Below are 24415 nucleotides of genomic sequence, written 5' to 3'. Positions count from 1 at the left end.
GTTAAGTCTGCGATTACCCCTACCTGTCAGTAATACATTGGTATTGTAGTATATGTTATGTATATATGAATGTCTTTGCTTGGTTCCAGCACCTCAGGAATCAGGGGTTAATATGTTTGCAGGAGAATTGTTGCAGCTTGGTCTGTGACCTTTCCCTGTATCCTTGTTATGTTGCAAATGTTATGTAGCAGTTCTACCCACCAATCAGGACCAGGGCATGTAGGCAGCACCTGGCCCTGAGTGTTGCAATATTATGTTTTAAGTATATAAAAAGATGGGGAGGGAGACCCCTGGGAGACAGATGTAGAAAATAGTTGAAGTGCGCAATGCAGGTGTAATAAACCAAACCACTAAACCAGGGTACTAATAATTGATATAGTACCTAATGTGTAATAGTATGGGTACTATCCTCCTGAAGACAGGTGGCATATGGTACAAGCCCACTTACCATCAGTCTCATTGGCAGGTTTCCCCGAAAATTATGCAATACTCACATCCTGGTGGGGTAGGTTGGCAGGCTGTGCAGCTACTAAATGCAATACAGGGAAAAAGGAGACCAAAAGCGCACCAGCACAAACGGAGCAGGAAGGACCCAAAACGAAAAATAATTAAAAGGGCACTTTAATGTGACAAAAGACCCATCCAACGCGTTTCGAACGCTGTGACGCTGTGACGTTCGAAACGCGTTGGATGGGTCTTTTGTCACATTAAAGTGCCCTTTTAATTATTTTTCGTTTTGGGTCCTTCCTGCTCCGTTTGTGCTGGTGCGCTTTTGGTCTCCTTTTTCCCTAGGAGACAGAGCCTGCAGAGAGTTACAGAGGTGTGGCTGTGACATGGAGAAACTGCAGTGTCCACTCCAGTGCTGGTCTCAGGCCTGAAAACCAGTCCTGTAGGCATTGGGAAAGAAGAGAGAACAGGGGAAATCTCTGCAAGTAGGTCCCTGCAACTAGGTATGCAGGGTATCCCCCAGTTGGGTATGTGTGATGTTTGTGTGTTTTGTATAGTTGTGTATATACTTTTCCAATAAATTAATGTTATAAACTCTCTTGTTCTGTCTGGCGATATTGATCCCTGGTATTAGCCCTGGACTCCTGTAACAATGCCCCCTACTCCCTCTCCCTCCCTTCTTACTTAATGTTCACAGGCATTTTAATCTCCGGTCACTTTACGGTAATGCAGCAAAGCTGCAGTGTTGTCCTTTGAGCGCCCGTTTCCCATTTGTGATAAGCAAACCCCGTTGAGTGGAGAAATGATCTTTCTGATATGTACCTCTTATCTCTTATCAGCTCTAGAGATCCAGGAGGAGGAGCTGGAAGAACTTCTAGTTTACGAAGACATTTTCCTGGAGTATTTCAATGCATTTCTTGCCCTTCCGGTGAGTGAGGATTTAACCATTATGTTACTGGATCTCTGGGATGATGTCTTTGTGATCACGTAGGCAGCAAACACATAGTTGCAACAGTCTGCCCTCTGCCCTCTGCCCTCTGCCCTCTCCCAGTGATGTGAACAAAAGGGGAGGGAGCTTCACCTCAATGCTCAGTTTCTAGGGGGAGATTGAAACACGGTGTTGACCCTGGCAGGCCAGCCAGCTGCATCATAAGGGTTAATACAATACTCTTCTCGCCTGTGACTTTTACCTTAAGTTGAGCAGCTTGCCTTCAATTGCTCAGATATTGCCATAGAAGATGTGTAGTCTACATTGGTTTATCCAGTGCCCTGTGATTCTCCATGACTATATATCTCTGAAGGGATCCAAGTAAAGGTGAATTCGCAGCACCACATGTAAACATCACGGGTGCTCTGCAAAAGTAGTCCTGCTATCACACGGAACCACCAATGGCACAGAGAGCGAAGCGAGAGAGGCACTCCACTGCTATCACACGGAACCACCAATGGCACAGAGAGCGAAGTGAGAGAGGCCCTCCATTGCTACACTGGCGACACAGTTTATTACACTGCGGCCAGATCCGCAAGCCGGGAGATTTCCCGGCTTGCTAGTGGCCGCGCGCGGTCACGCGTCTTCGGGAGCGTGCGCCCCCTGCACGCGCGTCCAGGGGCTCCCCGAGGGAGCCCTGGTGTCCCGCGATCGCGGGACAGCGGCAGGGGGTTCCGGGGGACCCGGCGGACCCGGCAGCGGTAGGGAGAGCGCCCCGATCGGAGGGCGCTCTTCCGCTGCTTCGGCGCGCGCCCGTCACTCTCGGGCGCGCGCCAGGCTACTGCTGCGGCACAGAACGGGCAAATGCTCGAATAAACTGTGCCGCAGCAGTATGTCAGAAATAGAAAATGTATTATATTGCGATAACACTATAGTACATGTTCTATTTTTGAAAGACCACTGGAGTGCCTCTCTTTCATCGCTCTCTGTATATCTCTGAATACACATCTCACCAAGAGAAGCTGAAGGTCACTCCATTAACAGCAACTACATTCACAGCATCCCATCCTGAGCTCTCCATCTATCGCTCCTGTAAACGTTCCTACATTTAGAGAGTGACCGTTCTCCAAAGCCTCCGCTTTCAAAATTTCACAGACTCTCCATCACTTTGTGGGTATAAAATAGATGATCCTCCACTCGTGCTAGATGAAGGTACTCCCAAGCAATCCCTATGGAAGTCCCATAAGCTATGCAGTTTACTCCACACACACAAAGCTTTTGGTGTAATAGGCACAGCTGGTCTTACAGGAGCCAAAACACGTAGAGTGCCCGCAATATAGGTGCAGCTGGAGGGCATGAATTCAGTCGTTTGCCTTGATTTTGCTGCCAGCCCCAACTTGATGTAACAACCAAATAAATCTTTGAGTCAATGATTTGGCCATTGATACAATGTATGGTCTCCAGTAGAGAGTTTGTAAAGGTAGTTAGTGATTGATGCGCTCCAGCGCTGGATCCATATCATTCAAATAATACAAGTAGATATGCAGGATTGGGGCTAGTGAGATAATGAAGATGTAAAGTCCTCTATAGGGCCAAATGATCCCTGAAGATAAGGCTGTTGGTAAAGCCCCTATACATTCCTCATGGTGGATTGAACCTGGACTCACAATGTAACACAATGGTCAAGAATAAAGTCAAAGATACTCACAGATTGCCCCAATCCGAATGTCCTGAGTGGCGTGGAGCCGAGTAGTTGCTGGTACAATGTAGAGAAAGGAGAACTGGCGCACAGCCAAAGAGTGGGTCCCCAAAATAAGATGAAGAATAATCCTTTATTGATCCATAGAACAAACGGAGGTAAGCACCCTCCTACGCGTTTCATGTATAAAAAGGCACTTTATCAATAGAGAGTTTGTCAGACCTACCTGGATCTTACCCTCAGCACTCAGAAGCAGTATCTCCAACAGTGAGCCCCTACAGCACCCGGCTACGTGCACAGATACTGGAGAAATACATCTGGTGGGATTATTTTACATTGTTTTCCCCCCAGATTTACCGAAAGGAGACATCAGTAAATTGTCCCCTAGATCAGAGGTTCTCAATTCCAGTTCTCGGTACCCCAAAGCAAGTCAGGTTTTAAGGATATCGCAGCTTCACCACAGGTGGCTTAATCCGTGGCTCAGTCAGAGACTGAGCCACAGATTGTGCCACCTACGCTGAAGCAAGGACTAATTGAGCCACCTTTGTTGAAGCAGGAACTGGAATTTCAATGGGATCACGTACATCCAGAAGTAAGGGGCAAGGTGAAAAGAATAAGGACCGCCAGCTTCTTCTCCAACCCGGAGGACAGTAGGTAAAGATGAAAGGGTGGCCCTATCTGTTCAATTTTATCATTACTAGAACGACGACTTATATAAAGATGCAGAGTAAGTGGTGCGTTTACTTCAAAGGGCCACTCGTGAAATATCCCATTGTAGACATAAGGAAAGAGCTATATGTAGGGATTAGATACATCAACATGGTGAAGTCCATCAAGATAACGAGCCTAGCAACGTCTCGCTACTTCCAAACATCAGTCAGGCTACACGAGACCCTCCCTTGTAGTCACACCTAGGAAATATTTGTACAGCTTACACGCTATTCAGCTCTGCAAAGGAAGTGAGGGGACCTCATTCCACGTAACCCAAACAACTTAAAGCCTCTGGTACACAGATTATAAATGTGAATCAACATCAGGGAGGCTCTCAAGAGTTATCCAAATAATGACGGCCAAAGCCGGCGGAGTATGCTATGATAGGGATATTTGAAATATCTTAAGCATGTAAAAAGGTGCCTGGGAGAAGAATTACCCAGAGAGAAACGTTTGCAAGAAAACGTGTTCACAATACAGAAAGGGGGAAATAGAAAAAAACGACTTTATCTGTGAGGGAGCGGCCGACGCATGGGAGAATCTCGAAGAGGTAGAACTGACAAAAACAGGGATGGTATTGAAAGGTGCGCGGGGAAAGAGAGGCACAAGGAAACCCTTTGGGGCTGGGACAGGGTTTCTAAACCTTCTCCTCAGGAGATAACCGCATAAAAGCACTCCGGTTATCTGGGAATGTGTCTGTGGTTGATTATCCCCAAACTGTAACCTGACTGGTTCCCTACCCTAACTGCTAAACCCCTAAAGTTATCCCCTACCCTAACCGCTAAACCCCTAAAGTTATCCCACTACCCTAACCGCTAAACCCATAAAGTTATCCCCCTACCCTAACCGCTAAAACCCCTAAAGTTATCCCCCTACCCTAACCGCTAAACCCCTAAAGTTATCCCCCTACCCTAACCGCTAAACCCCTAAAGTTATCCCCCTACCCTAACCGCTACAACCCCTAAAGTTATCCCCCTACCCTAACCGCTAAACCCCTAAAGTTATCCCCTACCCTAACCTCTAAACCCCTAAAGTTATCCCACTACCCTAACCGCTAAACCCATAAAGTTATCCCCCTACCCTAACCGCTAAAACCCCTAAAGTTATCCCCCTACCCTAACCGCTAAACCCCTAAAGTTATCCCCCCATCCCAACCGCTAAACCCCTAAAGTTATCCCCCTACCCTAACCGCTACAACCCCTAAAGTTATCCCCCTAACCTAACCGCTAAACCCCCTAAAGTTATCCCCCTACCCTAACCACTAAACCCCTAAAGTTATCCCCCTACCCTAACTGCTAAACCCCTAAAGTTACCCCCTACCCTAACCGCTAAAACCCCTAAAGTTATCCCTCTACCCTAACCGCTAAACCCCTAAAGTTATCCCCCTACCCTAACCGTTAAACCCCTAAAGTTATCCCCCTACCCTAACCGCTAAACCCCTAAAGTTATCCCCCTAACCTAACCGCTACAACCCCTAAAGTTATCCCCCTACCCTAACCGCTACAACCCCTAAAGTTATCCCCCTAACCTAACCGCTAAAACCCCTAAAGTTATCCCCCTACCCTAACCGCTAAACCCCTAAAGTTATCCCCCTACCCTAACCGCTACACCCCCTAAAGTTATCCCCCTACCTTAACCGCTAAACCCCTAAAGTTATCCACTACCCTAACCGCTAAACCCCTAAAGTTATCCACTACCCTAACCGCTAAACCCCTAAAGTTATCCCCCTAACCACTAAACCCCTAAAGTTATCCCCCTACCCTAACCGCTAAACCCGTTAAGTTATCCACTACCCTAACCGCTAAACCCCTAAAGTTATCCCCCTAACCACTGAAACCCCTAAAGTTATCCCCCTACCCTAACCGCTAAACCCCTAAAGTTATCCCCCTACCCCAACCGCTAAACCCCTAAGGTTATCCCCCTACCCTAACCGCTAAACCCCTAAAGTTATCCCCCTACCCTAACCGCTAAACCCCTAAAGTTATCCCCTACCCTAACCGCTAACCCCTAAAGTTATCCACTACCCTAACCGCCAAACCCCTAAAGTTATTCCCCTACTCTAACCGCTAAACCCCTAAAGTTATCCCCCTACCCTAACCGCTAAACCCCTAAAGTTATCCCCCTACCCATACCGCTAAAACCCCTAAAGTTATCCCCCTACCCTAACCGCTAAACCCCTAAAGTTATCCCCCTACCCTAACCGCTAAACCCCTAAAGTTATCCCCCTACCCTAACCGCTAAACCCCTAATGTTATCCCCCTACCCTAACCGCTAAAACCCCTAAAGTTATCCACCTACCCCACCCACTAAACCCCTAAAGTTATCCCCCTACCCTAACCGCTAAACCCCTAATGTTATCCCCCTACCCTAACCGCTAAAACCCCTAAAGTTATCCACCTACCCCAGCCACTAAACCCCTAAAGTTATCCCCCTACCCTAACCGCTAAACCCCTAATGTTATCCCCCTACCCTAACCGCTAAAACCCCTAAAGTTATCCACCTACCCCAGCCACTAAACCCCTAAAGTTATCCCCCTACCCTAACCGCTAACCCCTAAAGTTATCCCCCTACCCTAACCGCTAAACCCCTAAAGTTATCCCCCTAACTGCTAACCCCTAAAGTTACCCCCCTACCCCAACCGCTAAACCCCTAAAGTTATCCCCCTACCCCAACCGCCATATAACAAGGCCTGATGTGTTGGGGGTCTGTGAGGATTGGCGCTGAGCCCCCCTGATGTGTTGGGGGTGGGTGAGGATTGGCGTTGGGCCCCCCTGATGTGTTGGGGGTGGGTGAGGATTGGCGTTGGGCCCCCCTGATGTGTTGGGGGTGGGTGGGTGAGGATTGGCGTTGGGCCCCCCTGATGTGTGTTGGGGGGGGGGTGAGGATTGGCGCTGAGCCCCCCTGATGTGTGTGGGGGGGGGGTGAGGATTGGCGCTGAGCCCCCCTGATGTGTGTTGGGGGGGGTGAGGATTGGCGCTGAGCCCCCCTGATGTGTGTGGGGGTGGGTGAGGATTGGCGCTGAGCCCCCCTGATGTGTGTTGGGGCGGGTGAGGATTGGCTCTGAGCCCCCCTGATGTGTGTGGGGGGGGGGGTGAGGATTGGCGCTGAGCCCCCCTGATGTGTGTGGGGGGGGGGTGAGGATTGGCGCTGAGCCCCCCTGATGTGTGTGTGGGGGGGGGGGTGAGGATTGGTGCTGAGCCCCCCTGATGTGTGTGTGGGGGGGGGTGAGGATTGGCCTGAGCCCCCCTGATGTGTGTGGGGGGGTGAGGATTGGCGCTGAGCCCCCCTGATGTGTGTGGGGGGGGGGGGTGAGGATTGGTGCTGAGCCCCCCTGATGTGTGTGGGGGGTTGAGGATTGGCGCTGAGCCCCCCTGATGTGTGTTGGGGGGGGTGAGGATTGGCGTTGGGCCCCCCTGATGTGTGTGTGGGGGGGGGTGAGGATTGGTGCTGAGCCCCCCTGATGTGTGTGGGGGGTTGAGGATTGGCGCTGAGCCCCCCTGATGTGTGTGTGGGGGGGGGTGAGGATTGGTGCTGAGCCCCCCTGATGTGTGTGGGGGGTTGAGGATTGGCCTGAGCCCCCCTGATGTGTGGGGGGGGGGGTGAGGATTGGCGTTGGGCCCCCCTGATGTGTGTGGGGGGTTGAGGATTGGCCTGAGCCCCCCTGATGTGTGGGGGGGGGTGAGGATTGGCGTTGGGCCCCCCTGATGTGTGTGGGGGGCTGAGGATTGGCCTGAGCCCCCCTGATGTTTGGGGGGGGGGTGAGGATTGGCCTGAGCCCCCCTGATGTGTGTGGGGGGTTGAGGATTGGCCTGAGCCCCCCTGATGTGTGTGTGGGGGGGGTGAGGATTGGCCTGAGCCCCCCTGATGTGTGTGGGGGGTTGAGGATTGGCCTGAGCCCCCCTGATGTGTGTGGGGGGGGGTGAGGATTGGCCTGAGCCCCCCTGATGTGTGTGGGGGGGTGAGGATTGGTGCTGAGCCCCCCTGATGTGTGTGGGGGTGGGTGGGTGAGGATTGGCCTGAGCCCCACTGATGTGTGTGGGGGGTTGAGGATTGGCCTGAGCCCCCCTGATGTGTGTGGGGGGGTGAGGATTGGTGCTGAGCCCCCCTGATGTGTGTGGGGGGTTGAGGATTGGCCTGAGCCCCCCTGATGTGTGTGGGGGGTTGAGGATTGGCCTGAGCCCCCCTGATGTGTGTGGGGGGTTGAGGATTGGCCTGAGCCCCCCTGATGTGTGTGGGGGGTTGAGGATTGGCCTGAGCCCCCCTGATGTGTGTGGGGGGTTGAGGATTGGTGCTGAGCCCCCCTGATGTGTGTGGGGGGGTGAGGATTGGTGCTGAGCCCCCCTGATGTGTGTGGGGGTGGGTGGGTGAGGATTGGCCTGAGCCCCACTGATGTGTGTGGGGGGTTGAGGATTGGCCTGAGCCCCCCTGATGTGTGTGGGGGGGTGAGGATTGGTGCTGAGCCCCCCTGATGTGTGTGGGGGGTTGAGGATTGGCCTGAGCCCCCCTGATGTGTGTGGGGGGTTGAGGATTGGCCTGAGCCCCCCTGATGTGTGTGGGGGGTTGAGGATTGGCCTGAGCCCCACTGATGTGTGTGGGGGGGGGTGAGGATTGGCCTGAGCCCCACTGATGTGTTGCGATGAATAACATTTTGCTTTCCTGACGAGCTGGAAATAAAACCTTTCACACACCCGGCTTATCTCACAGGGAAAGTGTTAGATCTGGCAGGGCACTCAGGGCGCAGGGCACTCAGGGCGCAGGGCACTCAGGGCGCAGGGCACTCAGGGCGCAGGGCACTCAGGGCGCAGGGCACTCAGGGCGCAGGGCACTCAGGGCGCAGGGCACTCAGGGCGCAGGGCACTCAGGGCGCAGGGCACTCAGGGCACTGGGAACTCGTCACTCAGGGCGCGCAGGTCACAGGGCGCGCAGGTCACAGGGCGCGCAGGTCACAGGGCGCGCAGGTCACAGGGCGCGCAGGTCACAGGGCGCGCAGGTCACGGTGCACAGGGCGCGCAGGTCACAGGGCGCACAGGTCACAGGGCGCGCAGGTCACAGGGCGCACAGGTCACAGGGCGCGCAGGGCACAGAGCACTCAGGACACTCAGGGCGCATGACACAGGGCACTCAGGGCAGAGGGCACTCAGGGCAGAGGGCACTCAGGACACAGAGCACTCAGGGCACTCAGGGCGCAGGATACTCAGGGCGCAGGGCACTCAGGGCGCAGGGCACTCAGGGCGCAGGGCACTCAGGACCAGGTCACTCAGGACACAGGGCACTCAGGACACAGAGCACTCAGGGCACAGGACACTCAGGACACAGAGCACAGGACACTCAGGACACAGGGCACTCAGGACACAGAGCACTCAGGACACAGAGCACTCAGGACACAGGTCACTCAGGACACAGGTCACTCAGGACACAGGTCACTCAGGACACAGGGCACTCAGGACACAGAGCACTCAGGGCACAGAGCACTCAGGGCACAGGGCACTCAGGGCACAGGGCACACAGGACACAGAGCACTCAGGACACAGAACACTCAGGGCACTCAGGGCACAGAGCACTCAGGGCACAGGGCACAGAGCACTCAGGGCACAGAGCACTCAGGGCACAGGGCACAGGGCACTCAGGGCACAGAGCACTCAGGACACAGGGCACAGAGCACTCAGGACACAGAGCACTCAGGACACAGAGCACTCAGGACACAGAGCACTCAGGACACAGAGCACTCAGGGCACAGGACACTCAGGGCACAGGACACTCAGGACACAGGACACTCAGGACACAGGACACTCAGGACACAGAGCACTCAGGACACAGAGCACTCAGGACACAGAGCACTCAGGACACAGAGCACTCAGGACACAGAGCACTCAGGGCGCAGAGCACTCAGGGCGCAGAGCACTCAGGACACAGAGCACTCAGGGCGCAGAGCACTCAGGGCACAGAGCACTCAGGGCACAGAGCACTCAGGACACAGGGCACTCAGGACACAGGGCACAGAGCACTCAGGACACAGGGCACTCAGGGCACAGAGCACTCGGGACACAGAGCACTCGGGACACAGAGCACTCAGGGCACAGAGCACTCAGGACACAGGGCACTCAGGGCACAGAGCACTCAGGACACAGAGCACTCAGGACACATAGCACTCAGGGCACAGAGCACTCAGGACACAGAGCACTCAGGACACAGAGCACTCAGGACACAGGGCACTCAGGACACAGGGCACTCAGGACACAGAGCACTCAGGACACAGAGCACTCAGGACACAGAGCACTCAGGGCACAGAGCACTCAGGGCACAGGGCACTCAGGACACAGGGCACAGAGCACTCAGTCACACTAACACCTACTTTTTTTTTTTTTTACACTTTTTCTACTTTTTTTAAATCATATTATATCTTTTATTTTGCGTTGGTTTCTTGCTCCAGCTTCATACCCTACTCCTCTCTCTGTCCGAAATGTCCTGTCTCTCTGACCCTTACTGCCACACATGCCTAGTGACCGTTTGTCACGGGAGACCAAGCTTATTAACACTTTAGCATCTGGATCCTTTGATAGCATAAAGCAGGCCTGCACAACTCGTAAAGTGCGAAGGGCCGAACTGCTCCAAGGAAAAATAAATTGGGCCGCACGGGTAAAATAATCATCATCATCATCATCATCATCATCATCATCATCTCTCCCCCAGCACCCATCATCATCCTCATATCTCCCCCAGAACCCAACACTATCAACCATTGCGATACTCCCCATCTATCTCTCATACCCCCATCTCTCCCCCTCACCCACACACAATACACCCCTCCACATCAAACACACAATACCCCCCTCCACATCAAACACACAATACCCCCCTACACCCCACACACATCCCACCACCCCCTGCAGCTCACATCCCTCCCCCCTGCAGCTCACATCCCTCCCCCCTGCAGCTCACATCCCTCTGCCCCCTTGCACCTCACATCCCTCTGCCCCCTTGCACCTCACATCCCTCCCCCCTGCAGCTCACATCCCTCTGCCCCCTTGCACCTCACATCCCTCTCCCCCCTTGCACCTCACATCCCTCTCCCCCCTTGCACCTCACATCCCTCTCCCCCCTTGCACCTCACATCCCTCTCCCCACTTGCACCTCACATCCCTCTCCCCCCCTGAACCTCACATCCCTCTCCCCCCTTGCACCTCACATCCCTCTCCCCCCTTGCACCTCACATCCCTCTCCCCCTTGCACCTCACATCCCTCTCCCCCCTTGAACCTCACATCCCTCTCCCCCCTTGCACCTCACATCCCTCTCCCCCTTGCACCTCACATCCCTCTCCCCCCTTGAACCTCACATCCCTCTCCCCCCCTGAACCTCACATCCCTCTCCCCCCTTGCACCTCACATCCCTCTCCCCCCCCTTGCACCTCACATCCCTCTCCCCCCCTTGCACCTCACATCCCTCTCCCCCCCTTGCACCTCACATCCCTCTCCCCCCCTTGCACCTCACATCCCTCTCCCCCCCTTGCACCTCACATCACTCTCCCCCCCTTGCACCTCACATCACTCTCCCCCCCTTGCACCTCACATCACTCTCCCCCTTGGGTGGGTGACAGTGACTGGGTGACAGTGACTGGGTGGGACACAGTGACTGGGTGGGTGACAGTGACTGGGTGGGTGACAGTGACTGGGTGGGTGACAGTGACTGGGTGGGTGGGTGACAGTGACTGGGTGGGTGACAGTGACTGGGTGGGTGACAGTGACTGGGTGGATAGGTGGGTGACAGTGACTGGGTTGGTGACAGTGACTGGGTGGGTGACAGTGACTGGGTGGGTGACAGTGACTATGACAGTGACTGGGTGGGTGGGTGACAGTGACTGGGTGGGTGACAGTGACGGGGTGGGACACAGTGACTGGGTGGGAAGAGTGACTGGGTGGGACACAGTGACTGGGTGGGACACAGTGACTGGGTGGGTGACTGGGTGGGTGGGTGACAGTGACACTGACAGTGACTGGGTGGGTGGGTGACAGTGACTGGGTGGGTGGGTGACAGTGACTGGGTGACAGGGACTGGGTGGGTGACAGTGGGTGGGTGGGTGACAGTGACCTTGACAGTGACTGGGTGGGTGGGTGACAGTGACTTGACAGTGACTGGGTGACAGTGACTGGGTGGGTGACAGTGGGTGGGTGGGTGACAGTGACTGGGTGGGTGACAGTGACTTGACAGTGACTGGGTGGGTGGGTGATAGTGACTGGGTGGGTGACAGTGACTGGGTGGGTGACAGTGACTGGGTGGATAGGTGGGTGACAGTGACTGGGTGGGTGACAGTGACTGGGTGGGTGACAGTGACTGGGTGGGTGACAGTGACGGGGTGGGACACAGTGACTGGGTGGTAAGAGTGACAGGGTGGGACACAGTGACAGGGTGGGACAGTGACTGGGTGGGTGACAGTGACACTGACAGTGGGTGGGTGGGTGACAGTGACTGGGTGGGTGACAGTGACTGGGTGGGTGACAGTGACTTGAGAGTGACTGGGTGACAGTGACTGGGTGGGTGGGTGACAGTGACTTGACAGTGACTGGGTGACAGTGACTGGGTGGGTGGGTAGGTGACAGTGACTGGGTGGGTGACAGTGACTTGACAGTGACTGGGTGGGTGGGTGACAGTGACTTGGGTGACAGTGACTTGGGTGACAGTGACTTGGGTGACAGTGACTTGGGTGACAGTGACTAACAGTGACAGTGACTTACCTTGACCCGGGTGGGTGCAGGTTGCCGCCGGACGCTTGCTCCTCCTGCCCCCGATATCCCTGCGGCAGCTGCCTGGGACGGGAGGTGGGCTTGGGGGCGCGGGTTGGGGGAAGGGGGTGGAGGAGGGCACGGGAGGTGAGCTCGTGGGGGACGCGAGAAGCTGGCCGCGGAGGGAAGCGGTGAGAAGCAGGCCGCTGGAGGAGCTGAATTATTTAATTATTACTTCCCCCTCCGGCCCACGTTGGGAGCAGGGGGGGGGGGAGCGGGCCCGCAGAGGAGCTGCATGTTGCTTCCCCTTCCGCCCCGCGTTGGGAGCAGGGAAGGGGGAGGGGAGCGGGCCCGCAGAGGAGCTGCGTGTTGCTTCCCCCTCCGGCCCACGTTGGGAGCAGGGAAGGGGGAGGGGAGCGGGCCCGCAGAGGAGCTGCATGTTGCTTCCCCCTCCGGCCCACGTTGGGAGCAGGGGGGGGGAGCGGGCCCGCAGAGGAGCTGCATGTTGCTTCCCCCTCCGGCCCACGTTGGGAGCAGGGGGGGGGAGCGGGCCCGCAGAGGAGCTGCATGTTGCTTCCCCTTCCGCCCCGCGTTGGGAGCAGGGAAGGGGGGGGGGGACGGAGCGGGCCTAGCGCATGCGCGCCGGGACCGCAGGGAATTGGCGCCATTTTTTTTTCAAAGTTTTTTTTTTTTCAAAGTTTTTTTTTTTCAAAGTTTTTTTTTTTTTCAAAAAAAAAATTTTTCAAAGTTTTTTTTTTTTTTTTTAAATCTCATCGAGGGCCACACAGAGAGGCCAGGCGGGCCGCATGCGGCCCGCGGGCCGCGTGTTGTGCAGCCCTGGCATAAAGCATGAAATAAAATAAATTGTATTTATTTACATAAAGAACACACACAGCTTGAATGACAAAATTATCACGAATAAACACTTACGAGAACGGGCCAAAACGAAATAAATTGCTTCTGGAACGAAAGTCCAAACCCTCAAGTCTTCAGGTATCAATTCCCAAGAGCGGGTTAATACACAGCAAAAGACGCAAAGCAGTCTCTGTATCTTCGCCAAACGGAAGAATTTCGTTCTGCCCTTGCTGAATTCGTTTCCAAGTCCTTAGATCTTACGAAATCCCGAGCGGGGCGCAAATCGGTGGTTGCGCTGAAAATGTCCTTTTTTGCACCACCCGCTATCCTTCCCTGATGCAAAGCAGAGAACACCCCCCCCCCCCCCCCCCCCCGACGGCGTGCACGGACTTATAATACTCTCGCAAGCCTATCTGGGCAATGGGCAACCAATTTTTGGCGTGGGAGCCGAATTCTATCCTATAGCAGGGTTGCCAGTAGTCCCTGTAACCGGGCAAAGGGCGTCACGGCAGGCTAAGGGTCATGCGCTAATTTCACGCTCAGCCCGCTAAGCATACCTGACCAAACCTCCTTGACCCAGCGACAGAAAGCCTAGGCAAATGGTTTTAGTACACTTTCCGGCACTTCACACCTAGGTTGGGTTAAAATCTTTGAATCTCCGGACTTCTATAGACATTCGGGCGGCCTCTCCCCAGGGTCTCTTAGAAGCCCGGACATTCACTTTATTTATGACTTCCCCTGGAACGGCTAAACACAACTTATCTGGGTGAATCTTTAATGTATCCGCTGTCTCTGTGAATGTCATTTTAATTCCCCATCTTACATAATTTTAAATGTACCTACACCAGGGCTATGCCCGTTTATAAATTTATACACATGGTACAATGTATAAACTCATAGCAATCTGCATGAGTCCCTCCTAAGGCCGCGAACCACCAGACCCTTGCCCGAATGGTCCCTGCCCCCGCTGCCTCTTTCCGTCAGGGCTGACTACGTACTGTGACGTGTCAGCCGGCCAATGCGGCAAGAATCAAGTGATTTTCGGCGTTGACGCGTCACGTGGTACGCGAGTCAGCCAATGGGGAGGAGGGGAGGGAAGGAGCTAGATGGGAGGCGCCTTGGGCGGGGAGCAGGGAAGGAGCTGCGGGTTATTAAAGTGTGTGAGTGTGTATGTATGTGTGTATGTGTGTGTGTATGTATGTGTGTGTGTGTGTGTGGGTATATGTATGTGTGTGGGGGGGTGGACGGCACCACGATCAGAGCCCGCCCCCCTCCCTCCCACTCCCACCGCTCTGGCTCCCGGCTCCCTACAGACCGCATATCGCGGTCTGTGTCTGTCAGCGCCCCGCCTCTCTGCAGTGCGGGCGCGCTGACTGAGGGAGCGGGGCCTTAGCCTAACCCTTTGCATACAAAAAATTAGACAGCTAGGACATTCCTAACTAAAGATAGACCTTAATTGGGTAAGGGCTTTGATGTGGTGTGTTTAAACATTACTTACTCTTCACCATTACTCTTACCCTTCACCATCACACCGTTTAATATCATTAACAGGCCGTGCCACACTACTTGCTCATTCTCTGCTCTAGCTTGTTGGGGGGGGGGGGGCGCCTGTGACGGTGAGTGGGTACCCAGGCCAATAATAAAGGTATTATGATGTTGGGGAATTGTAAAGTGCCAGCTCTGCAACCCAATGATGGCAGAAACACTGTAAATGTAACGAAAATGTATTTGTGTCTTACTATTCCAGGAGTGACCAGCAACATAGATTTCCCTGCTTCAGCACAGACCAGAATAGTAAGACCAGGCAGGGAAATGAATTACATTTAAAGGTCCACCGGTATATGCCCGAAACCTCAGAACTCTGATTGAGGTTCAGAAGGAGGTTGGGTCTCATATGCTAAGTGGCAAAGGTGCGAGGTTCGCGCATGCCCTTAGCAGAATGAGAAGCCACCTCTGCCAGGTTTGCTAAGTATTGGCAACTCCGGGATAGGTGGGGAAAATTATTCCCACGGAGTGATTGGCTGCCCAGGTTAGGTATAGGAGTTTTAACCCTATAAGAATCTGTGCAGCCCATCGAGAACCAGATTCATCCAAGATTAACATCATAACTAAGATTCGGAACAAGCTTCAAGAGTTCATAAGAACTTAGGCCTGGGACATAGCAGGTTCAGCCGCGCTCCTGCTCTGCCTCGCCTGCTCAAAATGGAGCTTTTTCCTGTCCTGGCAGGCAAGGCAGTGAGCGCGGGGCGGAGGCGGTGTCAGGAGGCAGAGCAGGAGGCGGGGCTAGTCCCTTGCTCCCATTGGCTGTGAGCAGTCACGTGACCGCTCCTCCGCTTCCCCGAGCGGCAAATTTGAAACTTGCCTGTCTCTGCAAAGTTTCTGAGCCTCCGCACGCATCAGCACGCATGCAGAAGGGGAAACTATAGCCACGCTGATGACAGATGCAGGGGGTTAGTGCATCTGCTCAGCGCGGCTTAGCGAGGCTGAAGCTACTATGTCCTAGGTCTAAGGTTCCAGGTTCCAATACTACAGCGGCAGAATGAACGAAGCACCTCCGGCGGAGTAACAGTGATTGTATCCTGGAACCAGGGTCACGTGTGATGTATGAATAGCTCCAGTTAGCTTAACTCATGCCTTCCCTCTTCCAAAGCACAACAAGTCCTTTTGTCTTTCTTAGTTTTATTGCAAAGTCAAGGAAACAAAGGGTTCTTGTAGATGGAGTAGTGTGGTAGAGAGGGCTTCTCTAGAAGTGTCGTGTATCACCGGGTAAGGCGTGTGTAAAAACAGAGAGGCCTTGCTGGGGCTAATAGCATGAAGGCACTCACTCACTCAGTGTCCTGGGTGGAAAGGAAGTATATGGCTTTCTGGGAACAGGAATAGTCTGAGGATGAGACTATCTGTGAATACAGACAGGGGAGAAAGGGAAACTCCACTAAACCAGGGGGATTAAGGGGGTTGCCAAGACAACCTGGGTATGAGCTAACTGGACAGCCCAAATGCAACAAATGTATCGGTTCCACAGGCACTGTGTGTTTTCAGAGCAAATATACATGTAGCTGAAATAAGGAGCTGACAGGCCGAATCTGCAAAGGGGGGTAGGGAGGGGGCAAACAGAAATATGGATCCTGTTCCAGGACAGGTTGCGAGCAGCGCCACTGACCAAGGACTGTTTCCAGCTCTGTTTGCGAGCAATTCCCGCTCCTGGGGAATTGCAAGATTTCGTTTGGGGAACAAGATATTTTGTTTGCCCCCGTCCCAGTAAGTGTATTTTTAGTGTAGTTGGGTAACTAATGTGTGTATGTCATTTGTGGAAATAAATTACAATTTATTTTATCTCTTCGCTTTGATCAATCAAAGGATCCGGGTATAAATGTGTTAAAAGAGCTGGTCTCCCATGACAGCACCCTCTCAGAGAGGCTCACCCGTCCCCCCCAAGCGACGGGACCTTTCAGCTGCTGTGTGCCCATGGAACTGAGTGCCAGCACCACTCTGCCCCTCTGCATTAAAACTCCCCTGACACTCGCCTGACCCTCCCCCTCCCAGTGGAGAGAGGGGCTTTGGGGCATTAGGATTTGTAAACGAGGTGAACGAGTATTGGGATGGGTTTGCTTTCTTCTGGCGTCTCCTCTTCACTGTGTGCAGTATGGGAGTTTGCACAGGTAATGCCCCCTCCCCTATCCTGCTCCTTTATTGGCTCTTACAGGGATAGGATGGACTATAGATGAAGTAAGCCCTTGAATGACCAGTCCTACATCTCTCTCCCCACATCCCCCCATTCAGATGACAAGAGAATTCTTCTTAATTTCCAAAGAAACCAAGTCCGTGCTTTAAGACAGATTACATTTGTTTAATAAGGACAATAGCATTGTTTTGCACAGTAACAGGGATTGCACCTTTTAAATAATAGTATGTCTGCAGTAGCAGAGATTTTCTCATTTTAGGACGTGCTATTTCATACTGGAAGACCCTCTGCACAGGGCACAGGGCACTCAGGGCACAGGGCGCGCAGGGCACTCAGGGCGCGCAGGTCACTCAGGGCGCGCAGGGAACTCAGGGCGCGCAGGTCACTCAGGGCGCGCAGGGAACTCAGGGCGCGCAGGTCACTCAGGGCGCGCAGGGCACTCAGGGCGCGCAGGTCACTCAGGGCGCGCAGGTCACTCAGGGCGCGCAGGTCACTCAGGGCGCGCAGGTCACTGGGAACTCGGCACTCAGGGCGCGCAGGTCACTCAGGGCGCGCAGGTCACAGGGCGCACAGGGCGCGCAGGTCACAGGGCGCACAGGGCGCGCAGGTCACAGGGCGCACAGGGCGCGCAGGTCACAGGGCGCGCAGGTCACAGGGCGCGCAGGTCACGGCGCACAGGGCGCGCAGGTCACAGGGCGCACAGGGCGCGCAGGTCACAGGGCGCGCAGGTCACAGGGCGCGCAGGTCACAGGGCGCGCAGGTCACAGGGCGCGCAGGGCGCAGGACACAGGGCACAGAGCACTCAGGACACTCAAGGCGCAGGACACAGGGCACTCAGGGCAGAGGGCACTCAGGACACAGAGCACTCAGGGCACTCAGGGCACAGGGCACTCAGGGCGCAGGATACTCAGGGCGCAGGGCACTCAGGGCGCATGGCACTCAGGGCGCAGGGCACTCAGGGCGCAGGGCACTCAGGACCAGGTCACTCAGGACACAGGGCACTCAGGACACAGAGCACTCAGGGCACAGGACACTCAGGACACAGAGCACAGGACACTCAGGACACAGGGCACTCAGGACACAGAGCACTCAGGACACAAGTCACTCAGGACACAGGCACTCAGGACACAGAGCACTCAGGGCACAGAGCACTCAGGGCACAGGGCACTCAGGACACAGAGCACTCAGGACACAGAGCACTCAGGGCACTCAGGGCACAGAGCACTCAGGGCACAGAGCACTCAGGACACAAGTCACTCAGGACACAGGCACTCAGGACACAGAGCACTCAGGGCACAGAGCACTCAGGGCACAGGGCACTCAGGACACAGAGCACTCAGGACACAGAGCACTCAGGGCACTCAGGGCACAGAGCACTCAGGGCACAGAGCACTCAGGGCACTCAGGGCACAGGGCACTCAGGACACAGAGCACTCAGGACACAGGGCACAGAGCACTCAGGACACAGAGCACTCAGGACACAGAGCACTCAAGACACAGAGCACTCAGGGCACAGAGCACTCAGGGCACAGGACACACAGGACACTCAGGACACAGAGCACTCAGGACACAGAGCACTCAGGACACAGAGCACTCAGGACACAGAGCACTCAGGACACAGAGCACTCAGGGCACAGAGCACTCAGGGCACAGAGCACTCAGGGCACAGAGCACTCAGGACACAGGGCACTCAGGACACAGGGCACTCAGGACACAGGGCACAGGGCACTCGGGGCACAGAGCACTCGGGACACAGAGCACTCGGGACACAGAGCACTCAGGGCACAGAGCACTCAGGACACAGGGCACTCAGGGCACAGAGCACTCAGGACACAGAGCACTCACGGCACAGAGCACTCACGGCACAGAGCACTCAGGACACAGAGCACTCAGGACACAGAGCACTCAGGACACAGGGCACTCAGGACACAGGGCACAGAGCACTCAGGACACATGGCACTCAGGGCACAGAGCACTCAGGACACAGAGCACTCAGGGCACAGAGCACTCAGGGCACAGGACATAGAGCACTCAGGACACAGAGCACTCAGGGCACAGAGCACTCAGGACACAGGGCACTCAGGGCACAGAGCACTCAGGACACAGAGCACTCACGGCACAGAGCACTCAGGACACAGAGCACTCAGGACACAGAGCACTCAGGACACAGGGCACTCAGGACACAGGGCACAGAGCACTCAGGACACATGGCACTCAGGGCACAGAGCACTCAGGACACAGAGCACTCAGGGCACAGAGCACTCAGGGCACAGGACATAGAGCACTCAGTCACACTAACACCTACTTTTTTTTTTTTTTACACTTTTTCTACTTTTTTTAAATCATATTATATCTTTTATTTTGCGTTGGTTTCTTGCTCCAGCTTCATACCCTACTCCTCTCTCTGTCCGAAATGTCCTGTCTCTCTGACCCTTACTGCCACACATGCCTAGTGACCGTCTGTCACGGGAGACCAAGCTTATTAATACTTTAGCATCTGGATCCTTTGATAGCATAAAGCATGAAATAAAATAAATTGTATTTATTTACATAAAGAACACACACAGCTTGAATGACAACATTATCACGAATAAACACTTACGAGAACGGGCCAAAACGAAATAAATTGCTTCTGGAACGAAAGTCCAAACCATCAAGTCTTTAGGTATCAATTCCCAGGAGCGGGTTAATACACAGCAAAAGGCGCGAAGCAGTCTCTGGGCTAGGGGCGCTGCTTGCAGGCTCTGTATCTTCGCCAAACGGAAGAATTTCGTTCTGCCCTTGCTGAATTCGTTTCCAAGTCCTTAGATCTTACAAAATCCCGAGTGGGGTGCAAATCGGTGGTTGCGCTGAAAATGTCCTTTTTTGCACCACCCGCTATCCTTCCCTGATGCAAAGCAGAGAACACCCCCCCCCCCCCCCCCCGACGGCGTGCACGGACTTATAATACTCTCGCAAGCCTATCTGGGCAATGGGCAACCAATTTTTGGCGTGGGAGCCGAATTCTATCCTATAGCAGGGTTGCCAGTAGTCCCTGTAACCGGGCAAAGGGCGTCACGGCAGGCTAAGGGTCATGCGCTAATTTCACGCTCAGCCCGCTAAGCATACCTGACCAAACCCCCTTGACCCAGCGACAGAAAGTCTAGGCAAATGGTCTTAGTACACTTTCCGGCACTTCACACCTAGGTCGGGTTAAAATCTTTGAATCTCCGGACTTCTATAGACATTCGGGCGGCCTCTCCCCAGGGTCTCTTAGAAGCCCGGACATTCACTTTATTTATGACTTCCCCTGGAATAGCTAAACACAACTTATCTGGGTGAATCTTTAATGTATCCGCTGTCTCTGTGAATGTCATTTTAATTCCCCATCTTACATAATTTTAAATGTACCTACACCAGGGCTATGCCCGTTTATAAATTTATACACATGGTACAATGAATAAACTCATAGCAATCTGCATGAGTCCCTCCTAAGGCCGCGAACCACCAGACCCTTGCCCGAATGGTCCCTGCCCCCGCTGCCTCTTTCCGTCAGGGCTGACTACGTACTGTGACGTGTCAGCCGGCCAATGCGGCAAGAATCAAGTGATTTTCGGCGTTGACGCGTCACGTGGTACGCGAGTCAGCCAATGGGGAGGAGGGGAGGGAAGGAGCTAGATGGGAGGCGCCTTGGGCGGGGAGCAGGGAAGGAGCTGCGGGTTATTAAAGTGTGTGAGTGTGTGTGTATGTGTGTATGTGTGTGTGTATGTATGTGTGTGTGTGTGTGTGTATATGTATGTGTGTGGGGGGGTGGACGGCACCACGATCAGAGCCCGCCCCCCTCCCTCCCACTCCCACCCGCTCTGGCTCCCGGCTCCCTACAGACCGCATATCGCGGTCTGTGTCTGTCAGTGCCCCGCCTGTCTGCAGTGCGGGCGCGCTGACTGAGGGAGCGGGGCCTTAGCCTAACCCTTTGCATACAAAAAATTAGACAGCTAGGACATTCCTAACTAAAGATAGACCTTAATTGGGTAAGGGCTTTGATGTGGTGTGTTTAAACATTACTTACTCTTCACCATTACTCTTACCCTTCACCATCACACCGTTTAATATCATTAACAGGCCGTGCCACACTACTTGCTCATTCTCTGCTCTAGCTTGTTGGGGGGGGGGGGGCGCCTGTGACGGTGAGTGGGTACCCAGGCCAATAATAAAGGTATTATGATGTTGGGGAATTGTAAAGTGCCAGCTCTGCAACCCAATGATGGCAGAAACACTGTAAATGTAACGAAAATGTATGTGTGTCTTACTATTCCAGGAGTGTCCAGCAACATAGATTTCCCTGCTTCAGCACAGACCAGAATAGTAAGACCAGGCAGGGAAATGAATTACATTTAAAGGTCCACCGGTATATGCCCGAAACCTCAGAACTCTGATTGAGGTTCAGAAGGAGGTTGGGTCTGATATGCTAAGTGGCAAAGGTGCGAGGTTCGCGCATGCCCTTAGCAGAATGAGAAGCCACCTCTGCCAGGCTTGTAAGGTATTGGCAACTCCGGGATAGGTGGGGAAAATTATTCCCACGGAGTGATTGGCTGCCCAGGTTAGGTATAGGAGTTTTAACCCTATAAGAATCCGTGCAGCCCATCGAGAACCAGATTCATCCAAGATTAACATCATAACTAAGATTCGGAACAAGCTTCAAGAGTTCATAAGAACTTAGGCCTGGGACATAACAGGTTCAGCCGCGCTGAGCCGCGCTCCTGCTCTGCCTCGTCTGCTCAAAATGGAGCTTTTTCCTGTCCTGGCAGGTGAGGCAGTGAGCGCGCTCTGGGGGCGGGGCGGTGTCAGGAGGCGGAGCAGGAGGCGGGGCTAGTCCCTTGCTCCCATTGGCTGTGAGCAGTCACGTGACCGCTCCTCCGCTTCCCTGAGCGGCAAATTTGAAACTTGCCTGTCTCTGCAAAGTTTCTGAGCCTCCGCACGCATCAGCACGCATGCAGAAGGGGAAACTATAGCCGCGCTGATGACAGATGCAGGGGGTTAGTGCATCTGCTCAGCGCGGCTTAGCGAGGCTGAAGCTACTATGTCCTAGGTCTAAGGTTCCAGGTTCCAATACTACAGCGGCAGAATGAACGAAGCACCTCCGGCGGAGTAACAGTGATTGTATCCTGGAACCAGTGTCACGTGTGATGTATGAATAGCTCCAGTTAGCTTAACTCATGCCTTCCCTCTTCCAAAGCACAACAAGTCCTTTTGTCTTTCTTAGTTTTATTGCAAAGTCAAGGAAACAAAGGGTTCTTGTAGATGGAGTAGTGTGGTAGAGAGGGCTTCTCTAGAAGTGCCGTGTATCACCGGGTAAGGCGTGGGTAAAAACAGAGAGGCCTTGCTGGGGCTAATAGCATGAAGGTACTCACTCACTCAGTGTCCTGGGTGGAAAGGAAGTATATGGCTTTCTGGGAACAGGAATAGTCTGAGGATGAGACTATCTGTGAATACAGACAGGGGAGAAAGGGAAACTCCACTAAACCAGGGGGATTAAGGGGGTTGCCAAGACAACCTGGGTATGAGCTAACTGGACAGCCCAAATGCAACAAATGTATCGGTTCTACAGGCACTGTGTGTTTTCAGAGCAAATATACATGTAGCTGAAATAAGGAGCTGACAGGCCGAATCTGCAAAGGGGGGTGGGGAGGGGGCAAACAGAAATATGGATCCTGTTCCAGGACAGGTTGCGAGCAGCGCCACTGATCAAGGACTGTTTCCAGCTCTGTTTGCGAGCAATTCCCGCTCCTGGGGAATTGCAAGATTTCGTTTGGGGAACAAGATATTTCGTTTGCCCCCGTCCCAGTAAGTGTATTTTTAGTGTAGTTGGGTAACTAATGTGTGTATGTCATTTGTGGAAATAAATTACAATTTATTTTATCTCTTCGCTTTGATCAATCAAAGGATCCGGGTATAAATGTGTTAAAAGAGCTGGTCTCCCATGACAGCACCCTCTCAGAGAGGCTCACCTGTCCCCCCCAAGCGACGGGACCTTTCAGCTGCTGTGTGCCCATGGAACTGAGTGCCAGCACCACTCTGCCCCTCTGCATTAAAACTCCCCTGACACTCCCCTGACCCTCCCCCTCCCAGTGGAGAGAGGGGCTTTGGGGCATTAGGATTTGTAAACGAGGTGAACGAGTATTGGGATGGGTTTGCTTTCTTCTGGCGTCTCCTCTTCACTGTGTGCAGTATGGGAGTTTGCACAGGTAATGCCCCCTCTCCTATCCTGCTCCTTTATTGGCTCTTACAGGGATAGGATGGACTATAGATGAAGTAAGCCCTTGAATGACCAGTCCTACATCTCTCTCCCCACATCCCCCCATTCAGATGACAAGAGAATTCTTCTTAATTTCCAAAGAAACCAAGTCCGTGCTTTAAGACAGATTACATTTGTTTAATAAGGACAATAGCATTGTTTTGCACAGTAACAGGGATTGCACCTTTTAAATAATAGTATGTCTGCAGTAGCAGAGATTTTCTCATTTTAGGACGTGCTATTTCATACTGGAAGACCCTCTGTTCAAACCCCTCCTAGATAAGGTGGGTCAGCAGAGAGCCCTGTGGTAAACATGTCCCAAAGCCTTCCTCACTGCTAAGTGCAGCCCCTCCAAGGACCAAACGTGTTGCAGAGGTGAAAAGCTGCAGTTTTGACCCCTTGATTTCTTTGGTTCCCTCTTCCTATCTCTACTGCCCCTCTGCTAAAGGCAGGCTGAGCCAAGGGGTCAGGTTACCTCTTGTTTTCAGTTTTGTCCTGGGCACAGAGTTATAACAATACATGGCTACATTAAAAGAACAGAGGTTATACAGTCAATTCACAGACATTTCATGGTCAGATAGAGTTGGAAAATTGGGTACAGGGGATAAAGGGGCTGGTGAGTTTCAGGTTGAAATAGAGCAGCTTAAACATCACCAAACATCAGCGAATGACAGCAAATGGCTCACACCCTACAGCGGAACTCCGGCTGCGCCAAAGGCTGTCCGCCTTTGGAGCGACGCAGATATACACTGCGCCTCCCATTCAGAGACAAAGTTTAACATTATAAACTTGTTTATTTTAAAATAAAATAAAAAATCTGTCCAATTGTTTCTTTAGGCACGAAGGAAACCCGACCCCTACTTCTGGGTATGTGTGAAACTAATGATAGACGTTGCAAAGTAAAAGAGAGCTGGGGGGTTGAAGACTGGTAAACAGTATAGTCACTAAATGTCAGTACATCGGGGTTAGTAAAAAGCTGGTGTTTACAATGAAAATTTTAAAAGTCTTAACATTTATTTAAGAATACTTAAATAAATGTGTCAGTCCGCTCCATTTAACCTTTAAAGTGCCACTGTCCTTTTGAAAAACAAACCACAGGAT

At 53.3% G+C, this 24415-nt stretch overlaps 1 protein-coding gene and 1 long non-coding RNA gene across 2 annotated transcripts in view; one reads left to right on the top strand and one right to left on the bottom strand.

The window, feature by feature from the left end:
• The window catches only part of LOC142493976 (uncharacterized), a 69655-nt gene extending 56493 nt beyond the window's left edge, over positions 1 to 13162 (bottom strand). The window contains exon 1 of the long non-coding RNA XR_012801246.1: positions 12516 to 13162. This is a non-coding gene — a long non-coding RNA (uncharacterized LOC142493976). The remainder of the gene's footprint in view (positions 1 to 12515) is intronic.
• Positions 1 to 24415, top strand: part of LOC142493975 (uncharacterized) — a 122818-nt gene that overhangs the window by 22780 nt on the left and 75623 nt on the right. Inside the window, exon 2 of the mRNA XM_075598801.1 lies at positions 1287 to 1375. Within this exon, the coding sequence (XP_075454916.1) occupies positions 1287 to 1375 (89 nt within the window). The remainder of the gene's footprint in view (positions 1 to 1286; positions 1376 to 24415) is intronic.

This window comes from Ascaphus truei, chromosome 4 (genome assembly GCF_040206685.1).
Source record: "Ascaphus truei isolate aAscTru1 chromosome 4, aAscTru1.hap1, whole genome shotgun sequence".
Classification (NCBI taxonomy): domain Eukaryota; kingdom Metazoa; phylum Chordata; class Amphibia; order Anura; family Ascaphidae; genus Ascaphus; species Ascaphus truei.
The sequence above is the reverse complement of the archived record's forward strand: the minus strand, read 5'-3'. Positions and strand labels throughout refer to the sequence as shown.